The sequence below is a fragment of the Phyllopteryx taeniolatus genome, chromosome 15 (assembly GCF_024500385.1).
Source record: "Phyllopteryx taeniolatus isolate TA_2022b chromosome 15, UOR_Ptae_1.2, whole genome shotgun sequence".
Lineage (NCBI taxonomy): Eukaryota > Metazoa > Chordata > Actinopteri > Syngnathiformes > Syngnathidae > Phyllopteryx > Phyllopteryx taeniolatus.
This window is the reverse complement of record NC_084516.1, coordinates 8,600,904-8,619,210: the sequence shown is the minus strand read 5'-3', so window position 1 is coordinate 8,619,210 and position 18,307 is coordinate 8,600,904. Positions and strand designations below refer to the sequence as shown.

The 18,307-nt window shown below is 41.2% G+C and overlaps 1 protein-coding gene across 3 annotated transcripts in view; it reads right to left on the bottom strand.

The window, feature by feature from the left end:
- The window catches only part of LOC133465009 (matrix metalloproteinase-17-like), a 120,806-nt gene that overhangs the window by 23,916 nt on the left and 78,583 nt on the right, over positions 1 to 18,307 (bottom strand). For all 3 annotated transcript variants that reach the window (XM_061747311.1, XM_061747309.1, XM_061747308.1), the window contains exons 2-3: positions 13,373 to 13,505; positions 11,880 to 12,015 (exon numbers count right to left, since the gene is read on the bottom strand). In XM_061747311.1, coding sequence (XP_061603295.1) covers positions 11,880 to 12,015; positions 13,373 to 13,412 — 176 coding nt within the window. In that variant the 5' untranslated portion in view covers positions 13,413 to 13,505. The remainder of the gene's footprint in view (positions 1 to 11,879; positions 12,016 to 13,372; positions 13,506 to 18,307) is intronic.

Sequence of the window (18,307 nt, the reverse complement as noted above, 5' to 3'; positions counted from 1 at the left end):
GACCTTTCATCTTGGTGAGTCTGAGCAGCTGTTCCCACGTCTCAGATCACTCGTGAAGGTGACTGGACCGTTTGTGTGTGTCAAAGTCACACTTTTAAACACCTGCCAGACAGGATTAAGATCTCTCAATTCTTTTAAATCACTTCTCGAAGCATATTTTAGTTATTTCTTACGGTGGATGCAGTTTGCAGTGGAATACAACTGCAATGCATCATAGTGAGACGACTGGTGCCCAATATTTTCACTAATGTAGGTACATGAGAATATTATACTGTATTACTTTATTGTCTGCAGTTTTTTGTTTTTGTTTTTGTATTATAGTACCGGTACACCATATGTATATTATTGTTTTGGGGTTTCATTCAGTTGTTGCTTATGGCAGCAGCAGAAAGTACCAGTAAAATAACCCTAAAAATAAATTACATATAAAGCTACAGTAGACTGACATAGATAACTAGATAGCTAGATAACTAGATAGATACATACATACATCCATCCATCCATTTTCTGAGCCGCTTCTCCTCACTAGGGTCGCGGGCGTGCTGGAGCCTATCCCGGCTGTCATCGGGCAGGAGGTGGGGTACGCCCTGAACTGGTTGCCAGCCAATCGCAGGGCACACATAAACAAACAACCATTCGCACTCACACTCACACCTACGGGCAATTTAGAGTCTCCAATTAGTGCTGGCCTGGCCAACCCGCGGCTCGCGAGCCTCATGCGGCTCTTTAACTAGTTTCATGCGGCTCTTCAGGAGCTGTCACATGACATGCGTCAAAAATGCTTGGCTGGCGCTGTCATTCAGTCCCCCTTCAGCTAGATGGCACACTGACTATGTAAGCCTGTTTGAGTGACGTCAAACGAGCGACGAGAGAATCTTTGGTGTGACATCATTTGTGTTGTAAACAATTTCCGTCAAGTTACCTCTTGAAATGGCAGGGAAAAAAAGCACAGCCAAACGAAAATATGAAGAAGAACACAGGACGTTTTTGCCAGAGTGGGAGAGTTTATATTTTTTTGTTAAACGTAATGGCAAGCCGATCTGCCTTATATGTCACGCAGCATTAGCGCATTTCAAAGCTTCAAATCTTCAGCGTCACTTCAGCTCACTCCACCCTAACATCGAACAGGAATTTCCAAAAGGGACTGAACTTCGCAAGAACAAGTTGGTCGCTTTGAAAAGCAAGGCAGAAAAGCAGGTGCAGTTTTTCAAAAAATTTACAAAACACTCTGAGACCGTAACGCTTGCATCATATCAGCTGGCTTGGAACATAGCACGGGCTAAAAAGCCATACAACGAAGGGGACTTCATTAAAAAATGCCTCATTGACGCCTTTGAAATCTTGGCTCCTGGAGACGACAAACTAAAACGGAGCGTATCAGACGTTCAACTGTCCCGCCACAGTGTTAAACGCAGAATATCGGATATTAATACAGCTGTTGAATCACAGTTGCACTCTGACCTTCAAGCATGTGAGTATTTTAGTGTGGCATTGGATGAGAGTTGTGACATACAAGACAAGCCTCAGTTGGCAATATTTGCACGGTCTGTGTCAAATGAATGTATGATCAAAGAAGAACTCCTTGATATTGTGCCATTAAAAGACAGAACCCGTGGCATAGATGTGAAAGAAGCAATGATGATTAAAAGATGATGTTCATGTGTACCCATGTGTATGATGTGGCTCTTTGCAGTAACACGGAAAAAAAAGTGTCTCTTAGTCTCTGACTAGTTACCCCTGAATTAGTGCATGTTTTTGGGGTGTGGGAGGAAACCGGAGTGCCCGGAGAAAACCCACGCAGGCACGGGGAGAACATGCAAACTCCACACAGGCGGGACCAGGGATTGAACCCGGGTCCTCAGAACTGTGAGGCTGACGCGCTAACCAGTCGTCCACCGTGTACATACATACATACATACATATGTTATTCATCCCGTGAGGGAAACAATCACAAAAGTAAATTTCACCAAAATAGAGTGAGCCAACAAAGTGAAAAGAAAAAAGCATTCCCTCTGTTGGTACGTCAAATAATCACTGCCTATATAGTTCAGTTGTAGTTAACTTTTTAGTACAATGCATTTGCATTTCATCTTTAGGAGCTTTTTAAAGTTTTATTTGGGTTCATTTTTTCCACAATTGTATGTTCCTCCATTCAAACACAGTGTTAGTGTTCAAACTGTGCGTAATGTTACAGTGGCTTAAGATATGAAATATGCTTTTTTAGGAATACAAAATCAGTTTTTGATGGACACGTAGGCTTACAATGCTACTGTATTTAAATTTTGGTCATTATGGTGGCACTTGGAGAGTTAAGGTTTGGTGGTACTTGGTATAAAAAGTTTGAGAACCACTGCAATAAACCAATTTGCTATTTACAAACATATTACACCACAGTGATGCCAGAATATTGTTTAACGCAGGTAAAGAGGTGTAGTGGAAACTTTGTGAGCTCTATTCAAATTCCAGAATCAGCGTTACCATGGTCAACATTGGAAATCGAAGTACGAACATGCCTGTGAATATTGTCATGTGTGAGATGATGTTTCACCTCTAATCTGAGCAGGCTTAGACAGTCCATGCAGTTCATGGGCTAACTCTCCAGATCAAAACTCGCTGTAATTTGCCTGTTTCATGCAAGTGAGCGACCGTACCCGTATACCCCAACCCATCTACTGCTGGGCAAATGGTGAGTCCAGCTTTTCTTATCATGACTGCATGATAGCATTTCTGACAGTGTAGTCTGGCAGTCGACTGAAAGTGGCTCTGGATTTTAGCCCAGCCCAGGTGATCATGTCATGGATGGAGACACCCGATGTGTGGTGGTTAGTATGTAAATTAGCCCTTCGCCCAACAGTGAAGTGGAGAATGGCTCACTCCAAGACAACTTCACAAATGGGCACATACAAAGGATTTACGAGATTGTATAAAACAGGAGCTTGCAATTGAAAAAACAACAAACTTTTTGTCATTTTTGTTAAAACTTTCAGTATGACCTGTCAGTAGTACATTCGTGAAGTGCGGCTACATTCAGTTCTTGCTAGCAGTTTTTAAGCACAAACACCCCTTTTAATCTCACACTTGATGGGTGGACAGGTTATTGAACAACTATTGCAAAAAAAAAAAGGCCACAAAAGACAAAGAGGAAGCAAAACACTCCTTTGATGGTGGCTGAACTGATGTCCCGCCTTACGTCACGCTTGACGGCGTTTTGAACTGATTTGACTTCAGTGGTTCCGCTTTGTGGGCAGCGCCATTTTTCATCATATCAAATCTTTCTAATAAGATGCTTTCAAACTCTTCAATCTTTCATCTTCTAATATTCACCTGCCAATGTTTTCGACACACCCAGTGATGTCAATGAGTTAATTAGTCCAGCTAAATTATATGCTCAATTAGCAAATGTGTCAACATGTGATAAAGCACACAGTCAGTATTAGTTAATACAAGCTAAAAAGCACGAGGGAGGTTTGAAAGATGAGCTGCACCTCATTGGTATGCATGCATGAAGCCACCTCAAAACATGATCAGATTCTCTGGTGAAATTTTTACAACTTTTCTATACGCAGATGTGCCCACACGCAGCATATTTATTTACACCGTGAGCAGAATCGCCCCTGACTGCTGCTCCACACTTTTCCAAGGTCGTTGCAAATTGCTTATCCTCCACAGACAATTCACCGGTTTATTAAAGCTAATTCGGAAGAACAAGGGCAGGTGATTGCGTTCGGTGTGTAAATAAAAACATATGTGTATCCATATTGTGCGTGCTGGCTCGCGGGAGCGCACGGGGCAATCGCGGTGAAGTCGCCCAAGGTCAGAGCCCTGTTGTCCTGCAACTGGGATGACGTGCGGAGTCCCAGGCAAATGCTTGTGTTTACATTAGGTGACTGTGGACGCATAACAAACGAGCCATGTGCTATTTCTCTGTGGTGCCTCGCCAAAATTGGATTTACACAGGGATTGCATCAGTTTGTAAATTTCACATTTTCAATTATTGATAAGATTTTAGTCCACCACAGATTTTGGGTTCATTTTTTCCCCCCAAGGAAGTTGCCCTAATTAAGTCTGCACCACTGTGCTCATTTCATTTTCCTATTTCTTACTGACAAAAAAAAGACTATGAAGAGAACTTACGTTTCCTCTCTTCTCACAACATTAAATAAAATACAAACCCAGAAGTTCTCTATGCTACGGAGCCCCCCTGGTGCCAAGGTATGAGAAAAATAAAATTCATTGATAATCTGTTCCCTCAATTTAGTAATCCGTTCCCTCAATTTAGTAATCTGTACCCTCAGTTTAGTAAACTGTACCCTCAATTTAGTACTGTGTTTAGGAAACACGCAGGCTAATTGTAGCCAGTCCTGCTAGTACTGCTATATAATGATCAACCCCCTCGAACTACAGCAATATTGCCTTTCAGTTGAAAAAATGGGATGTACGATATATCACGACATGACAACTTATACACAGAATTCGAGTAAGAATATAACATACAAATAGAATTTACTTCACTTGACGTAGATATACGTAGGTATACGGAGCACCAGACATTTGCTAAACTGAGAGTACGGATTACTAAACTGAGGGTGCAGATTATCAATGAATTTTATTTTTCTCATACCTTGGCACCAGGGGGGCTCCGTACTATGCTACCCTAACTGCTGTAAAACACTTTTTGTTTCCTTTATTCTGGCTACACAGTTATACGCAAACATTATTTTCTCATCTTTAGAGATACACGACTACTATTGATGACTGTAGTACATTGTTTGTACTCTAATACCCTCAATGCATTTTCTATACCAGTAAAAGTCCTGGAATGATCACCAATCAATCGCTGGGCACATATTGACAAACATTAACACCTGTTGGTCTGACTGATTCTCTTTGGAATGTGGGAGGAAGTTTCTGCACCCAGAGAAAACCCACGTAAGTACAGGGGAGGACATGCAAACTCCACGCAGGAAGGCCCGAGCGAAGATTCAAAGCCAGAACGCAGACATGTTAACCATTACACCACTGCGCTGCCCACTCTAAGGCCATCTTTGGATTTTATATTGTTACTTGACATAAATCATTAGTTTATTTTATGGATAATCATGCATATCTGCACATACAGTATTTATTATTCATGAACAGCTGCTTCTGCTTATTTAGCTCCTTCTTATTGCTAGGCGTTATAAATATGTACATGCCTGACGTCTTTGCAAGCGCCATGGGCCCATGTGCCTCTCTGTGATGGTGTGAACGTGAATGGTTGTCTGTCCCCATATGAGCGCTGTGATTGACTGGTGACAAGAACAGGGTGTAGTCTGCCTTTTGCCCGAAGTCAACTGGGATAGGCTCCAGCGCCCAGCAATCCTGAACAGGATAAGCAGTATAGAAAATTGATGGGGTTTTTTTCTTCTGTAGAGCTACTGTCTATTTAGCTACTGTGGGAAAAAAAACATTGCTTGACAAATAAAGGCCTTTTTCTACCATACAAATGACCCTGACAAATAAAGGCCTTTTTCTACCATACAAATGACCCTGAGGTTGTATAATTCTGAATTTAACCAAACTGTTGAAAAAAATGTTGCCCAAAAACACATTCAAACTACAGTCGTGCATACTGTTGCATAAGACTTCTGCAACTTCTGCTCATAGGACAACTAAATGATTATCTTTTTCATCGGCTTTGTGTGTGTGTGCGTATGTGTGTGTTTGGGATGACACAAGAAAATCATGACAACCATAGAATTGAAAATTCAAGTCCACAGCGGCCAACTTCTGTAACAGTCTAGCATTGAAAGTGACAAATGGAAACTATTTTTGGAGATAGTCTTCAGTCCTCACAGTCCGTTGTCCATTTCAGTCACGTAAGGTCGCGTTGCTCGCTGTGCTGTGGGCCTAACATGTGCGTTTCTGGAACATGGGAGGAAATCCCACACAAGCACAGGGAAAACATGCAAACTCAACGCCGGAAGGCCAGAGCCGAGATTTGAACCCAGAACCTCAGAACTGGTAGAGGAACGTGCCGACGTTTGTCCACTGCGCAGCCCTCAAATAAACATGTCATGGATAAAATACACATGACATTAGTCCTAACATCAAAATAAAACTCGACTCCATTGTAAAATACCCCACAGATGTAAATTTAGAGCCAATGAACACCCTGCCAGATTCTGCAGCCTGATCAAGCTGTTGGCCGTGCGATCACAACATAAATGTTTACTTTCTTGAAATTTCACAAGCAGCTGGAAAGTAATAATCTTGCGAGCCAGCAAAGTTTGAGAGTGCAACAAAAGTGTACCTGTAAGAGTTTTGCAATGCTGTTTAAAGCCCAGTGGCTGTTTAACAGGAACACAGCTTCCTGAGCGTGCATCATTGACTCACAGATAAATACCTGAGAACACAGCGTGCTGTCTGCCTCGTCCACATCAATCCAATATAATACAGGCATAAAGAAGTGCTTACATCAACAAACACACACGCGCTATTGAACAGGCAGTCCGGGACAGATCGTGCATCCTTTGCTTTGACAGAAGAAGAAATGAGACAGGCATTGTTGCAAAGTGATGAGAAGAAAACCGGGCAGAGTCAGTAAACAAAAAGAAGCTTAATGTCACAACATTCATTCTGGTTCAAACAGGAATTATCTTTACCATTTTTAAATCTCATCATAACAGTGTTATTCATGTTAGCGGTGTGGTAAAAACAGCACCAAATTGTAGTTATGCACATGCTAGCACGTAATGAAATTATCTCCATTCAACCTTGTGTTTTCTCATTTATGAGAACAGGATGCAATTTCAGGATGCCTGTGAATATTCATCATCAAACAGCATAAATATTTGTTTCTTTTTGCAATGCTTCTGAGAATTTTTAGGAAAAGCTAAAGTTAGCTCTCGTGCAACTCCGGCTGCAGCGTATTACGATATAGCTGAACTTCCAAAATCGAACGCAATCCGATCTATGATGTCGGTTGTGCTAATCCCAAAATAATTTCCTCATGGGAAATGAAGTGAAAAGAGTTTTATTTGTTCCAAGCGAAAGCTATTAACCTCATAAAACCTTTAAGTGTACAAGCAGCATTCTAGGCAACTCGTGTACAACTATCAAGACAAAGTAACAAACTATATTTTAAGACTAGATGAAAACACATTAAAAACTACTCATTCTTTGAAGACACATGACATAATAATTGAAAGAGAATATAATGCTGTTGCTGAAATTAATGTATGTCTGTCAAAAAAGTAAAGAAATAAATAAAATAAATCACATGTGACGTTTAGCCTATACATGCTCGCTGAGATGAAATCATTTATTTTTATTTTTAGAATTACGGACGTTACACTCGGAGGCCGTTCAATGTTTAAGTTTTATTTAACTTTTGAGGCATGTTTTCCAAGAAATGTCAAAATATTAAGACATATCTAAGTCTTAGCCCTATGATTTGTTCAGGATACAGACTGATTTTGCCCAAAGTCAGCCGTGGTAGGCTCCAGCTCCCAGCGACCTTGACCAGGATAAGCAGTATTAAAAATGGATGGATGGATGGACGTAGGCCTTATTAAAGAGCAATAGTGTGTGTGTGTGTTTGTGTTTGTACGTCCTCCTTGCTCCCACATGTATGCCTTGAAGAGTTAAGGAGTGAGCAAGCTAGTTTTGTGCAACTATAAAAGACCTTAGCCTCAAAATCCAGCTGGGCCCTATGTCAACTTGCTGGCTGCACCTCGGAGGAAAGAAGAGTTTAGCCCTGTTCAAGTTAGATACAATTAACTTGGCAATTAACCCCGGAGCAGCTATTTGCATCTCCCCTGCGACCCTGAGGCTAATAAGATGGAACTGCTAACACTATTCAAAACAGAAAATGGACTTTATTCATTCTGCATCCCTTTTCTGTACCGCTGGTCTTTATTAAGGTCATGGGTGAGCTGGAGCCCAACCCAGCTGACTTTGAGCAAGAGGCGGAGTGTACCTTGGACTGGTTGCTAACCGATTGCAGGGCACAAGTAGACAACTATTCACACTCAATTCACTCACACAGTTAGTCTTCAATGAGCCTAACATGCATGTTTTTGGTATCCAGAGAAAAGCCACACAAGCACAAATGTGCCATCAAATGTAGTGTAGAACTGGTGACAGAAAATCTACTACAGATCAACTTTAACTGAATGTTGCAGTTATCTTGTACATGAAAAAAAAAAACTAGAAATATCTTGTGGCCCGTGTCAGCTGTGGTCAGTGTCTCAGATACTGTTGGCTGAGTATTCCTAGATGACCTCATACCTATGCTATAATACCTTAGTTTTCCAAAAGGCATGATGGATTACTTTTCCAAACACACCTTGAAGCATTTGGGTTTCCTTGTCTTAACATGCGGCTGATAGATTAGACCTCTATCTATACCCGTCCCCTGGAGATTGGTTTGGCCCCTCTGGGCTGTGTGCCCACTGCAGACATGCTCAAAGAAACGCAATATGGTTATTAAGAGTAAAGAATAACATACATGTTGCCGCTCGCATTTTAAAATGCACCCTCATACTCTCTGTTAACGATTACGGGCACACTGCAAATTCTTCTGGGAACTCCGAAAATTCAAAGGAGCGAATAATAAGTGCTGGCTGTCTTCCTCTGTCGAGCCAACAAAGAAAGAAAAGAAAATGATGCTGAAATGCATCTCGCTACTCGCAAATCCTGCATCATTGACTGACATCTGACGACTCCAGTCACAATTTGAGACCAAGTACATCAAGTGTGAAGAATGCTCGGGATTGTTGCAATTGTTTTGTACGACTGATGCCTTACATCATAGAATCAACTGACTGCCATCAGTGAGCATCGCAGCCAAAAAAAAAAAAAAAAAAAAAAAAAAAAATGTAGTAGTATAGTATACCTAAGATACACCATTACCAGAAACCCATGCATAGCAATTCGCTCCCACACATATGCTCCCACACATATGAAACTCTGACCAGCGTGATGTTAGGAAATATATATATTTTCAAGATATACCAACCTTAACCTTTGGTGGAAGTACAGTATACTGGCAAAAAAATGCGTTAATTTTTATGTGATTTATTATTGCTTCTCAACATAACACCACCATAACCTTTGTTCATTAAACATGCACAGTTGGACACTGTAACGTATAGTTGATCACTAAGCTTTCTTTATAGGCTTTCTGCATCGCACATTCCAGAAGTAGTAGAAAGAAGTATGATTTCCCCACCGTACTTGTTTTCCATAACCAGGTACACACCACATCCTGAGGCAATACCGCACTCCGCTGAACTAAGAAGACAAGCTGTCAGCTGCACACCAAAATTCAAGTAATAGAACTAACAAAAAGGAATAGGTATTATTGTTACTATAGTGAAATCAATTATCTATTTTTTCAACTGAAATGCTGCTACAGACAACAAAACAAACAAAACTGCAAAAACCCTCAGGGGTTTTGTAGGCTATACCTAGTAATAGGAACAAAGCTCCAAACGTCTGTGCCAAACCACATTACGGAGTCACAAAATACCACAACAACAGTCAGTGCATAAAGAAAAAACAACAACAAAGTTTGAAGAACAGCACCATCAATGTTCAATGACGTGTCTTGTGATAGAATAAATTTAGAAAGGGAGCTAAACTAAGGAGACATCAAGACAGAGGCTTGCAAAGGAATTGTCATGCATCCTTCTGGCACTGAGATATCGCCACCGAATTTCATGGCAATCATTCGAATAGCTGTAGAGATATTTTAGAACAAGCCACAACCTGGGAATGTGAGGACACACAATGTCGACATGATCATCCCTTCTGCATATCATTGGCAGAAATTTCAGTTGAGACAATTTAGCTCAGATCAAAGTACTGATACCTATTGACGAATGTTCTTGTGAAATGAAAATGTCTCCTAAATTTGAAAAACAAAAGAGAAAAGTTGATCAAATGAAGCTTCAAAATTGTGAAAAATCATGCCATTCTCTCTGCTCTCAAACGTTGTGGTGGTAACCCCTAACCCGTGTCTGCTGAATGCACTGAAATCACGCCCTGCTCAACTGTCAAATGTCAATCAAATACCACTTCTATGATCTGGAAAAATGGATGACACTTCATCTCCCTAAATTGTAACTATGTGTTGGAGTCACGAAAATATACCCGCTTAAAGTCTCCGGTGGCTGGAATATATCCCACCAGATCACCGTGGAGCTTTTCCAAGGCACAACAATGAGGCGCTCTAAAGCGGCCACGCCAATGCTGATCCCCTGCCTGCATTTATTTATTTTTTTTGCTGTGACATGCGTGCACTCATGGCCAACAACAAGGCACATTAATAATTTATGCAGAAACAAATTTATCAATTTGCTTTACAAGGTCTTTAATATGACTAATGCTAGCAACAACAATATACAGTAGATTTTTTTTTTTTAAATATATTGCAACTCAGATTGAACCTCTCAAAAATCTTTCTTTGTCAAAGCCATAGCCGATTCTCCAGTGCTTTTTACAACAGATCCCAGCAAAGCGGGATACTGCTGTAACTGTGTGTTCCCTCTCGTAGCGTATTGCAATTTGATGTCCGCACCAGCGTCTTGTGTGACATATAAAATTTGTCGGACAGTGAGAATTGCACTCAACAGGTCGGGGTGTTAAAATTCAAACCAAACTCCTGCTCCCGGCATTGCAGAACACCCTTACACTTAATACCCTACCCTTATACAGAGGCAACTGCCTACCTCTGTACAATTTTTCAAGTCGGCATTGTTCCCCTCCTCTTTCTACATTGGCGCCGTTTATACGAAACAGCGGTATGGCAAAAGGCAGGGAAAATGCAAACGTTTACAGGCAAAGTGAAATGAGCTAATAAAACATTAAACAAGGAGCCTTGTAAATGACAGAAAAAGAATGGTTTTAAAATATGTACATTTTGTATCAATTTGCAGCTATGTCTCCCTGCGATTTTGAAAAAGGTTAAGCCTTCTTTTTAAAACAGTAGTTTTAGGGTATTGCAATCAATGCTTTACAGCATTAAATAGACATGTTTTACTTGTTATGGAGTTTGGCATAACTGGCAACAGGTTGGGCGACAGAATGGCATAGCCATTGGTAGCCAGAAGTCTGATGACAGTGGCGGGATTAGAGGACTGTTATGGTTCGGTTGACATGCTCATACTCATCATCCCACAGAACCGCTAGACCAGTGCTTTTGACCAGGACACAGAATGACATCGATTTTATGTGGGGAGAGCTGTAGGCTGCCTTAGCAAATTGATAGTTATGTGCGTCGTGAGGCTGAAAGAGCCTAAGTTCATGTGCAGTGGCGAGACCATCAGAAATATGCTATGGGCTAATAAACCTCCGATCTGGATCTCTAGGCTGGATGGCGACGGCTGCCTTTGCTACTGAAAAGCGTGACATCATACCAACACAACAGTGTATCTCACCAATGAATCAGTACATTACAGCGGACTCACACTACTTGTAAACAGCACGCTCGGGACCCTAGTGAGGATAAGCGGTACGGAAAACGGATGGATGGATTTTTATATACAGAAGCATAAGAAAGCAGAGTAATGCATAGTGTTTCTTAAATGTCTCGCTAGCTTGTATCACAACATCCCTTTAGCAAAGATTGATCCTAAAATCAATAGATTTAGACAAAAGATTTCCCCAGTCATCCAGGCCACCCACAGTAAGGAAGGGCATATTGAAAATGTGACTGGTTTGAGAATTAACTCTCCACTGCACTAATGTGATTAGCAAGCCTATAAACAGAGTCAGACTGTACTTCAAAGAATCAATGGAATTAAATAGGCTAGTCAGTCAAATTCTTGTCATGTTTAAGCACAGTTTTGAACTCACTCAAAGGGTTTTATTTCATGTTGTCAACAGTTTAATACCTCCAAGATAGATGCCTCTTCGTCCATTTGTTCTGAGTGGTCAGGCTGCGTTTCCTGCGGCCCATTGTCCCCTCAGCCACAGGCACATCGGGCAGAGAACATCTGGGGGTTTTCATTAGTCCCAATGTGGCTTGGTCTGAGGAGAGACAAAAGCGTTTACCATCAACCAAATACAAAACAAATATTTGCTTGAAGTCCTTGTAAAGTACAATATAAATCACCTCTAAATTTGATGTACCACAGAAAAGAGATTTATTCACAAACCTGCCAAATTCGAATGATTAAATAAATCGCCAAGTAGATAAAATGAGATTTCAAAATTGTAAAAAATCGAACCGTTGACTTCACTACCAAATGCTGTGGGCGTATCCAATGGATGTGTGAAACCATACCCTGCAGAAAAACTGGCACCACCTTATCAAGCATCTTTTTTATCTCTACACATCCCCACAAGTTTGAGCCATAAAAATATATCCGGGAGATGTCGTCGCGGGGCTTTCCACGCAGCGACACGAGGTGCTAGTCACCAGCTAGTTTCCAAGCTAACAGGCTTTTGTTGAGCCTCTCGGCTGGCAGTAGAAGTGAGTTCACTTCACAGGGTCTTTAACAGAATTAGTAGCTTTTCCTTGACACGTTTCTAAAAATACATGTCTCGTTTGCTAATATTCTGTCCAAGTTGCTGTACAAGATGAAAAACTAGTGGAAACTGATGTTTTATCACGGTTTGATCATGTTTGCATGATTAAACATAATGCCAATATTGGCAATAGACAGGCTTCATTTAGAATTTTTTTTAGGGTGCGTGCGGAGGACAAGGGCTACGGCAACACTGCCGGGATGTTAAATGGAGAGTTTTCAAGGAGGTTAGTTAGTGAGCAAAAAAACTACTTGAGCAAGGGTACAAAAGAGTAAAGATATGGATAAAGGGATTTCTTTTCAGTTTGCTGTGTGTGGCAATTGGGATTCACATTATCATGCGTGTTGCTGCCACCTGCTGGACTGGAGTGGGACAATATGTCCTTTGTTTTAGATTGCCTTGGTGGAGTTTTTGCAATCTAGTTTAATTGTAACTTTTTCCCTTTTCAGATTTGCTACAAAAAAATTCATGTACTTAGCCCGATCACTTGGGCAATCAGAATAAATTACAGTCTAAACATTACAAGACATTTATACACACATGTATCTACGAAATGATTATCTTCCAGATTGGCTACCTCTCTTGTACCTACACTCATGCATGTAAACTGGGAAAGTGGTATGTATGAAAGAATAAAACTGTAAGCGGGAAGTGCACTGTGCATGAAGGTGTATGAAGATTTATGGCCTAATGTTTGTGAGAGAGAGCAGGATGTGCACTTATCATTCTTAGACTGTCAAAATGTTTTATTCACCTCAATGCAATCTCAGGAGAGATTATAAATTTGCATTCAACATCCAACACCCGTTGACACATGCTGTGGTCATGGAGAAAACACACACAAACATGCACGTACCGAAGACACCGGTCTCCTTGAGCCCGCCGAACTTCTGCATGGCTTTGATGGCCTTCGTCAGGGCCTCCTTGGTCTGAAGCTGGCCAGTCACAGGGTCCGGGGGCGGGAGGTAACCAAACTTGCTCAGCCAGTCCTGGAGGAGCAGGGAGAGATACAGAGGTCAGAGGTCATCCTGGGAAATTCAAGGACAGCGTTGAAGTGGCTAAACTCTCCGTAGCTGTCTGTCTATGGGACATAAAAAGTCTAGACACCCCTGTTCAAATGCCAGGTTTTTGTGAAATTAAAAAATGAGACCACTATGAATAATTTCAAAAATCTTTTCCACAATTAATGTGCCCTATAACCTTTACCACTCAATAGAATTTTTAAAATTCTTTTTGATAGGGAAAGTAAAAATAAATAACTGAAAAAAGGTTGAGCACCGATATTTTGGATTAAAACCTAAATAGGGTAGAAATAATACCTGGTTCTACACCTTTATCTGAATCCACATCGAATTTTGGATGGACTGTGTGCTGGTCCAAGCCCACTCCTCCCCAAAGTTGGTGGAAACAAGCAAAATAGTTTTTGCATACCAGTAATCCTGCCGCGCTTACTAATAAACAAATGGCGATAAATACCAAACCTGTGTGGTAGATGTAAGAAGTTAAATCTGGAGGAGACTGGTGGCTACACTCACTGGCAATGCAAACCCAAAGGAAAGGCAAACAGCAATTTTCCATTGAACATTTTTCACGCTTAGCTGGTTACTCCCCTGATTTTAAATGTACATGTTTGTAGGAGGAGAAGTACAGCTGAGGTTGTGTTTATGATGATGAGCCACTGCAGTGATATTTCTGTACTCATTTTGCCATGAAATTGCATTTGTGTTAAAACCTGCCCAAGCCTCTTATCACAATACATCACAGGGCAATTTAGTTTTTTTGTTGTTGTTTGGTAGATGCACACATGCAAAGACATCTCCAAATTGACAAATCATCTTCCTAGTTATGCTTGGCCTCTTTCATTTTCACAAAAGGTTTTCATCTTCTGAAGGTATGCCAGCTATTATGAATTGCAATAAATCAACTTCCTGTTTATTCTGCCCCTGGCAGCAAATCGTCTAATCTTGAATTAATATTCAGAGTTGAGTGTATTAGCAGTTTTAACCTCCGGGTACTTCTCACTCTCTGCCACCCACCATGCTTTTGTTTGCGTCTGCAACTGCACCAAAAAAGGTTGACGTGTTTGACAGCTTGACAGGAAAGAGTTTCCCCCAATTTAAAAGATGCTTCATTAGTCTTACGGTTTCATCAATATCAGGTATGGAGATCTTGTAAGAAAGTACTACTCTCGCTGTTTCTCTCACACAATTGTTCAAAGAGGCAAAGCATGCTCTGTGTGTGTGTTTTTTTGTCACTCCCACTTGAAGTTTATTGTAAAACTATACAGTCTTCTAAAACACTTTCTTCTTTTGGTCTTCTGGTCCTTCTTTTGGAATAAGTGTTAAAAAAAAACACAAAAAACCCAAAAACCCAAACAGTTAATCCTTTAATGTTCGCTGAACGTGATCAGGCTCTAACGCTGAAGTTTTATGCAACTTTGAAGAAACATTTTTCAAGGGGTGTTCCAGTTTAGAGGTTCTACTGTAGTGCCATGTGTCGTTATGTGAAACCGACCCATGGTGAAAAAAAGGCCGGGGACCGTTAAGATAGCGTACTGAACCCAAAGAAATCATGTAAGATACACAACCTTTGACAATACTCAGATAGAACTAACCCTTGGTAGAATGTGAAAATCCTGAAGAGACGTTTGAAGTAGCCTCCTTCATGGACACTGAGTGAAGCCAGGTATTTTAAGGCTAAGGGGCCCTGAATAACATAAATACTGTAATAACGTTTTCTGTTCATAGTTCCCGGTTTGCCATAGCAGCCTTACAATCAGGCATCATGCACAAAAAGGCCTGGAGACAAAAGTAGCCAAATGGAATCCTGTCTTTATCAATTGTATTGGGACTTCAGTGCCTGGTTCTGTGACACATAAGAATCTAATTAAAAAAGGCCCAGTCATTGGTCTAAACCTCACATTGTTAGAATTAGATTTAGATTTGTCAACATGGTTTGTCTTTGAAAAATCATGATCGATTTAAATTTGGGCGGCACAGTGCAGACTGGTTAGAGTGTCTGCCTCACAGTTCTGAGGTCCGAGGTTCAATCCCCGGCCCCGCCTGTGTGGAGTTTGCATGTTCTTCCCGTGCCTGTGTGGGTTTTCTCCGGGCACTCCAGTTTCCTCCCACATCCCAAAAACATGCATGGTAGGTTAATTGACAACTCTAAATTGCCCGTAGGTGTGAATGTGAGTGCAAATGCTTGTGCCCTGCGATTGGCTGGCAACCAGTTCAGGGTGTACCTCGCCTCCTGCCCGATGATAGCTGGGATAGGCTCCAGCACGCCTGCGACCCAAGTGAGGAGAAGCGGCTCAGAAAATGAATGGATGGATAGATTTAAATTTGAATAAATTTTCTGTGTGAATACCTTATGGTATTTTTTTCATTCTTCATGGCTGCTGTATCAATTCAATATTGTTTGCATTCAAGTCATTACCACTGGCCCCAATTAGCCTACCGCTTCTTCTTCATTCTTGGTTTAATGGATTCTTTCTGGTTGTTTTTCTGTCACACTGCTGCTTTGCCATTAGGGATTGACATAAAGGTGGGCAGACAAAAGTTGTTTTTCATTGAAATGGTGTTCTTCCAATTACATTTCAATTGAATTACTGTCCCCTTCTGGTAGTTGAATGCAGTATGACTAATCAAATCTTTGACAGGTTTTTGTCACACAACCTGTTACGTTTCTCCAAATGCTTTAGCAAGGGATGGGTATAACAAATTATCCTTAAAAATTCAGCAAATTGTATGGAATTGAGCAACATTTTGGCTTTAATTTAATGGACATTGTGCTGCTCCTTCTGGTGTGTGCGCCTTGGCCACCAGGGAGAAGTATAATCCAGACAATCACATACAAGGAGACGGTCACAGCTCCTCAGTAAACTGCAGTAACAACAGTCTTTCTTCATAAGGGATACAAAAAATGTATGTCTGTGAGTATTGTTATGTTATCTGTCTGTCTGTTAGGAGACAATTCTAAGGCAAAGTTGTGTGATTGTTTTAAATACACAATGTGTAATTATCTTTGTTTTATGTATAGTTTACCAATGCACTCCAACATGGAGTGGTAATAAACAGCTTGAAGCCTGTTTTTGGAAGAAATGTTCACTATCTGCCAAACTGCTGCTTGTTGTGATGTGAGCTAAATTGATTTGCCAAAATACAGCTTGTATCTCAAATTTTTACTCACAAGTCAAAGCAAATGAATTGGCTGAACGACAGTCTCGTTCACATTTGTATCTCAAGAAACCACCGCAACATTACAAAAAATTTAATTGCCTGTAGCTTATCCTCACTAGGGTCGCGGGCGTGCTGAAGCCTATCCCAGCTGACCCTGGACGAGTGGCGGGGTGCACCCTGAACTGGTTGTCAGCCAATCACAGGCAATCAAGGAACTTTATCATATGCTGATCTTAATCTATGTTACACAAATATGACTCAATTATTTGATGATGACTCAGATAATGCCAAAATTCAATTTATTAAATTAAACTATGGCGGCACGGTGGACGACTGGTTAGAGCGTCAGCCTCACAGTTCTGAGGACCCGGGTTCAATCCCCGGTCCCGCCTGTGTGGAGTTTGCATGTTCTCCCCGTGGCTGCGTGGGTTTTCTCCGGGCACTCCGGTTTCCTCCCACATCCCAAAAACATGCATTAATTGGAGACTCTAAATTGCCCGTAGGTGTGAATGTGAGTGCAAATGCTTGTTTGTTTGTATGTGCCCTGCGATTGGCTGGCAACCAGTTCAGGGTGTACCCCGCCTCCTGCCCGATGACAGCTGGCATAGGCTCCAGCACGCCCGCGACCCTAGTGAGGAGAAGCGGCTCAGAAAATGGATGGATGGATGAAATTAAACTATTGATGCAAAGGATGCCTTGAAAATAAAATGTGACTTGAGAGATATTTGATGTGGGGTCAGGTGCAAATGAAAAGGGTGTGTGAAGTGAGTTTCTCACTCACCCGCCGAAACAGAAAATGTTGTACACTGCAATGCAATAAAAGAACCCAAGATTGCCTGTGAAAATTCTCTGTCTTAATCTGTGATTAAGTGTGGCATGAGTGGGCCGACGCAGATGGCTGAGGCACCAGTCTTTTTTAATCATGAATTATTTAGATGTACAGAAGCAGAGACGCAACACCGCCAAATGATGTTGAACACTTTGGTTTTCTTGGTCTTGTACTTGAGGAAAAATCCTTGCTTAAGCCTTCGTATAAACAATCGTGTTGTGAAATTTTCCTGTCTGAGAAATGTGCACCTTATAATGCATCCATTTATCTTCTGAAGGTCATGTGGCGTAACCGAAAGGAAATGAGTCAACTAACATGCAAACAAAGTCTTGAATACAATCAAAATGTTATTTGAGAAAAATGAATTGTAATAAAACAACGTCCTTGACACACTGGTGTTTCTTTCTGTGAAAAAATATATTCAACGCTGTCACCGGTGACAGACTGATCTGCCATCAGAATAGAGTAAATGGTGATAAATGTGTTTTTACTTTTCTATTAATCTGGATTTTTTTTATGTGGCTCATGATGTTTGGAGTAAGTAGTATTAGTAGTAGTGGTGGTTCATTCGCCTGACTGTAGTGGTTCATTCGCCTGAACTATGTGCAGGCAGGGTGGGTTTAGTTCCTACACAGTGACTGTGTGAATGCGACCATGAATAGCTGATTTTTCTAAATATGCCCTGTGGGTGACTCGCGACCAGTCCAGGGTGAAGTCTGCCTTGCGCCCAGAGTCAGCTGGGATAGCCTCTAGTTCCTCAATGGCTGGTGGTGCTGCTATA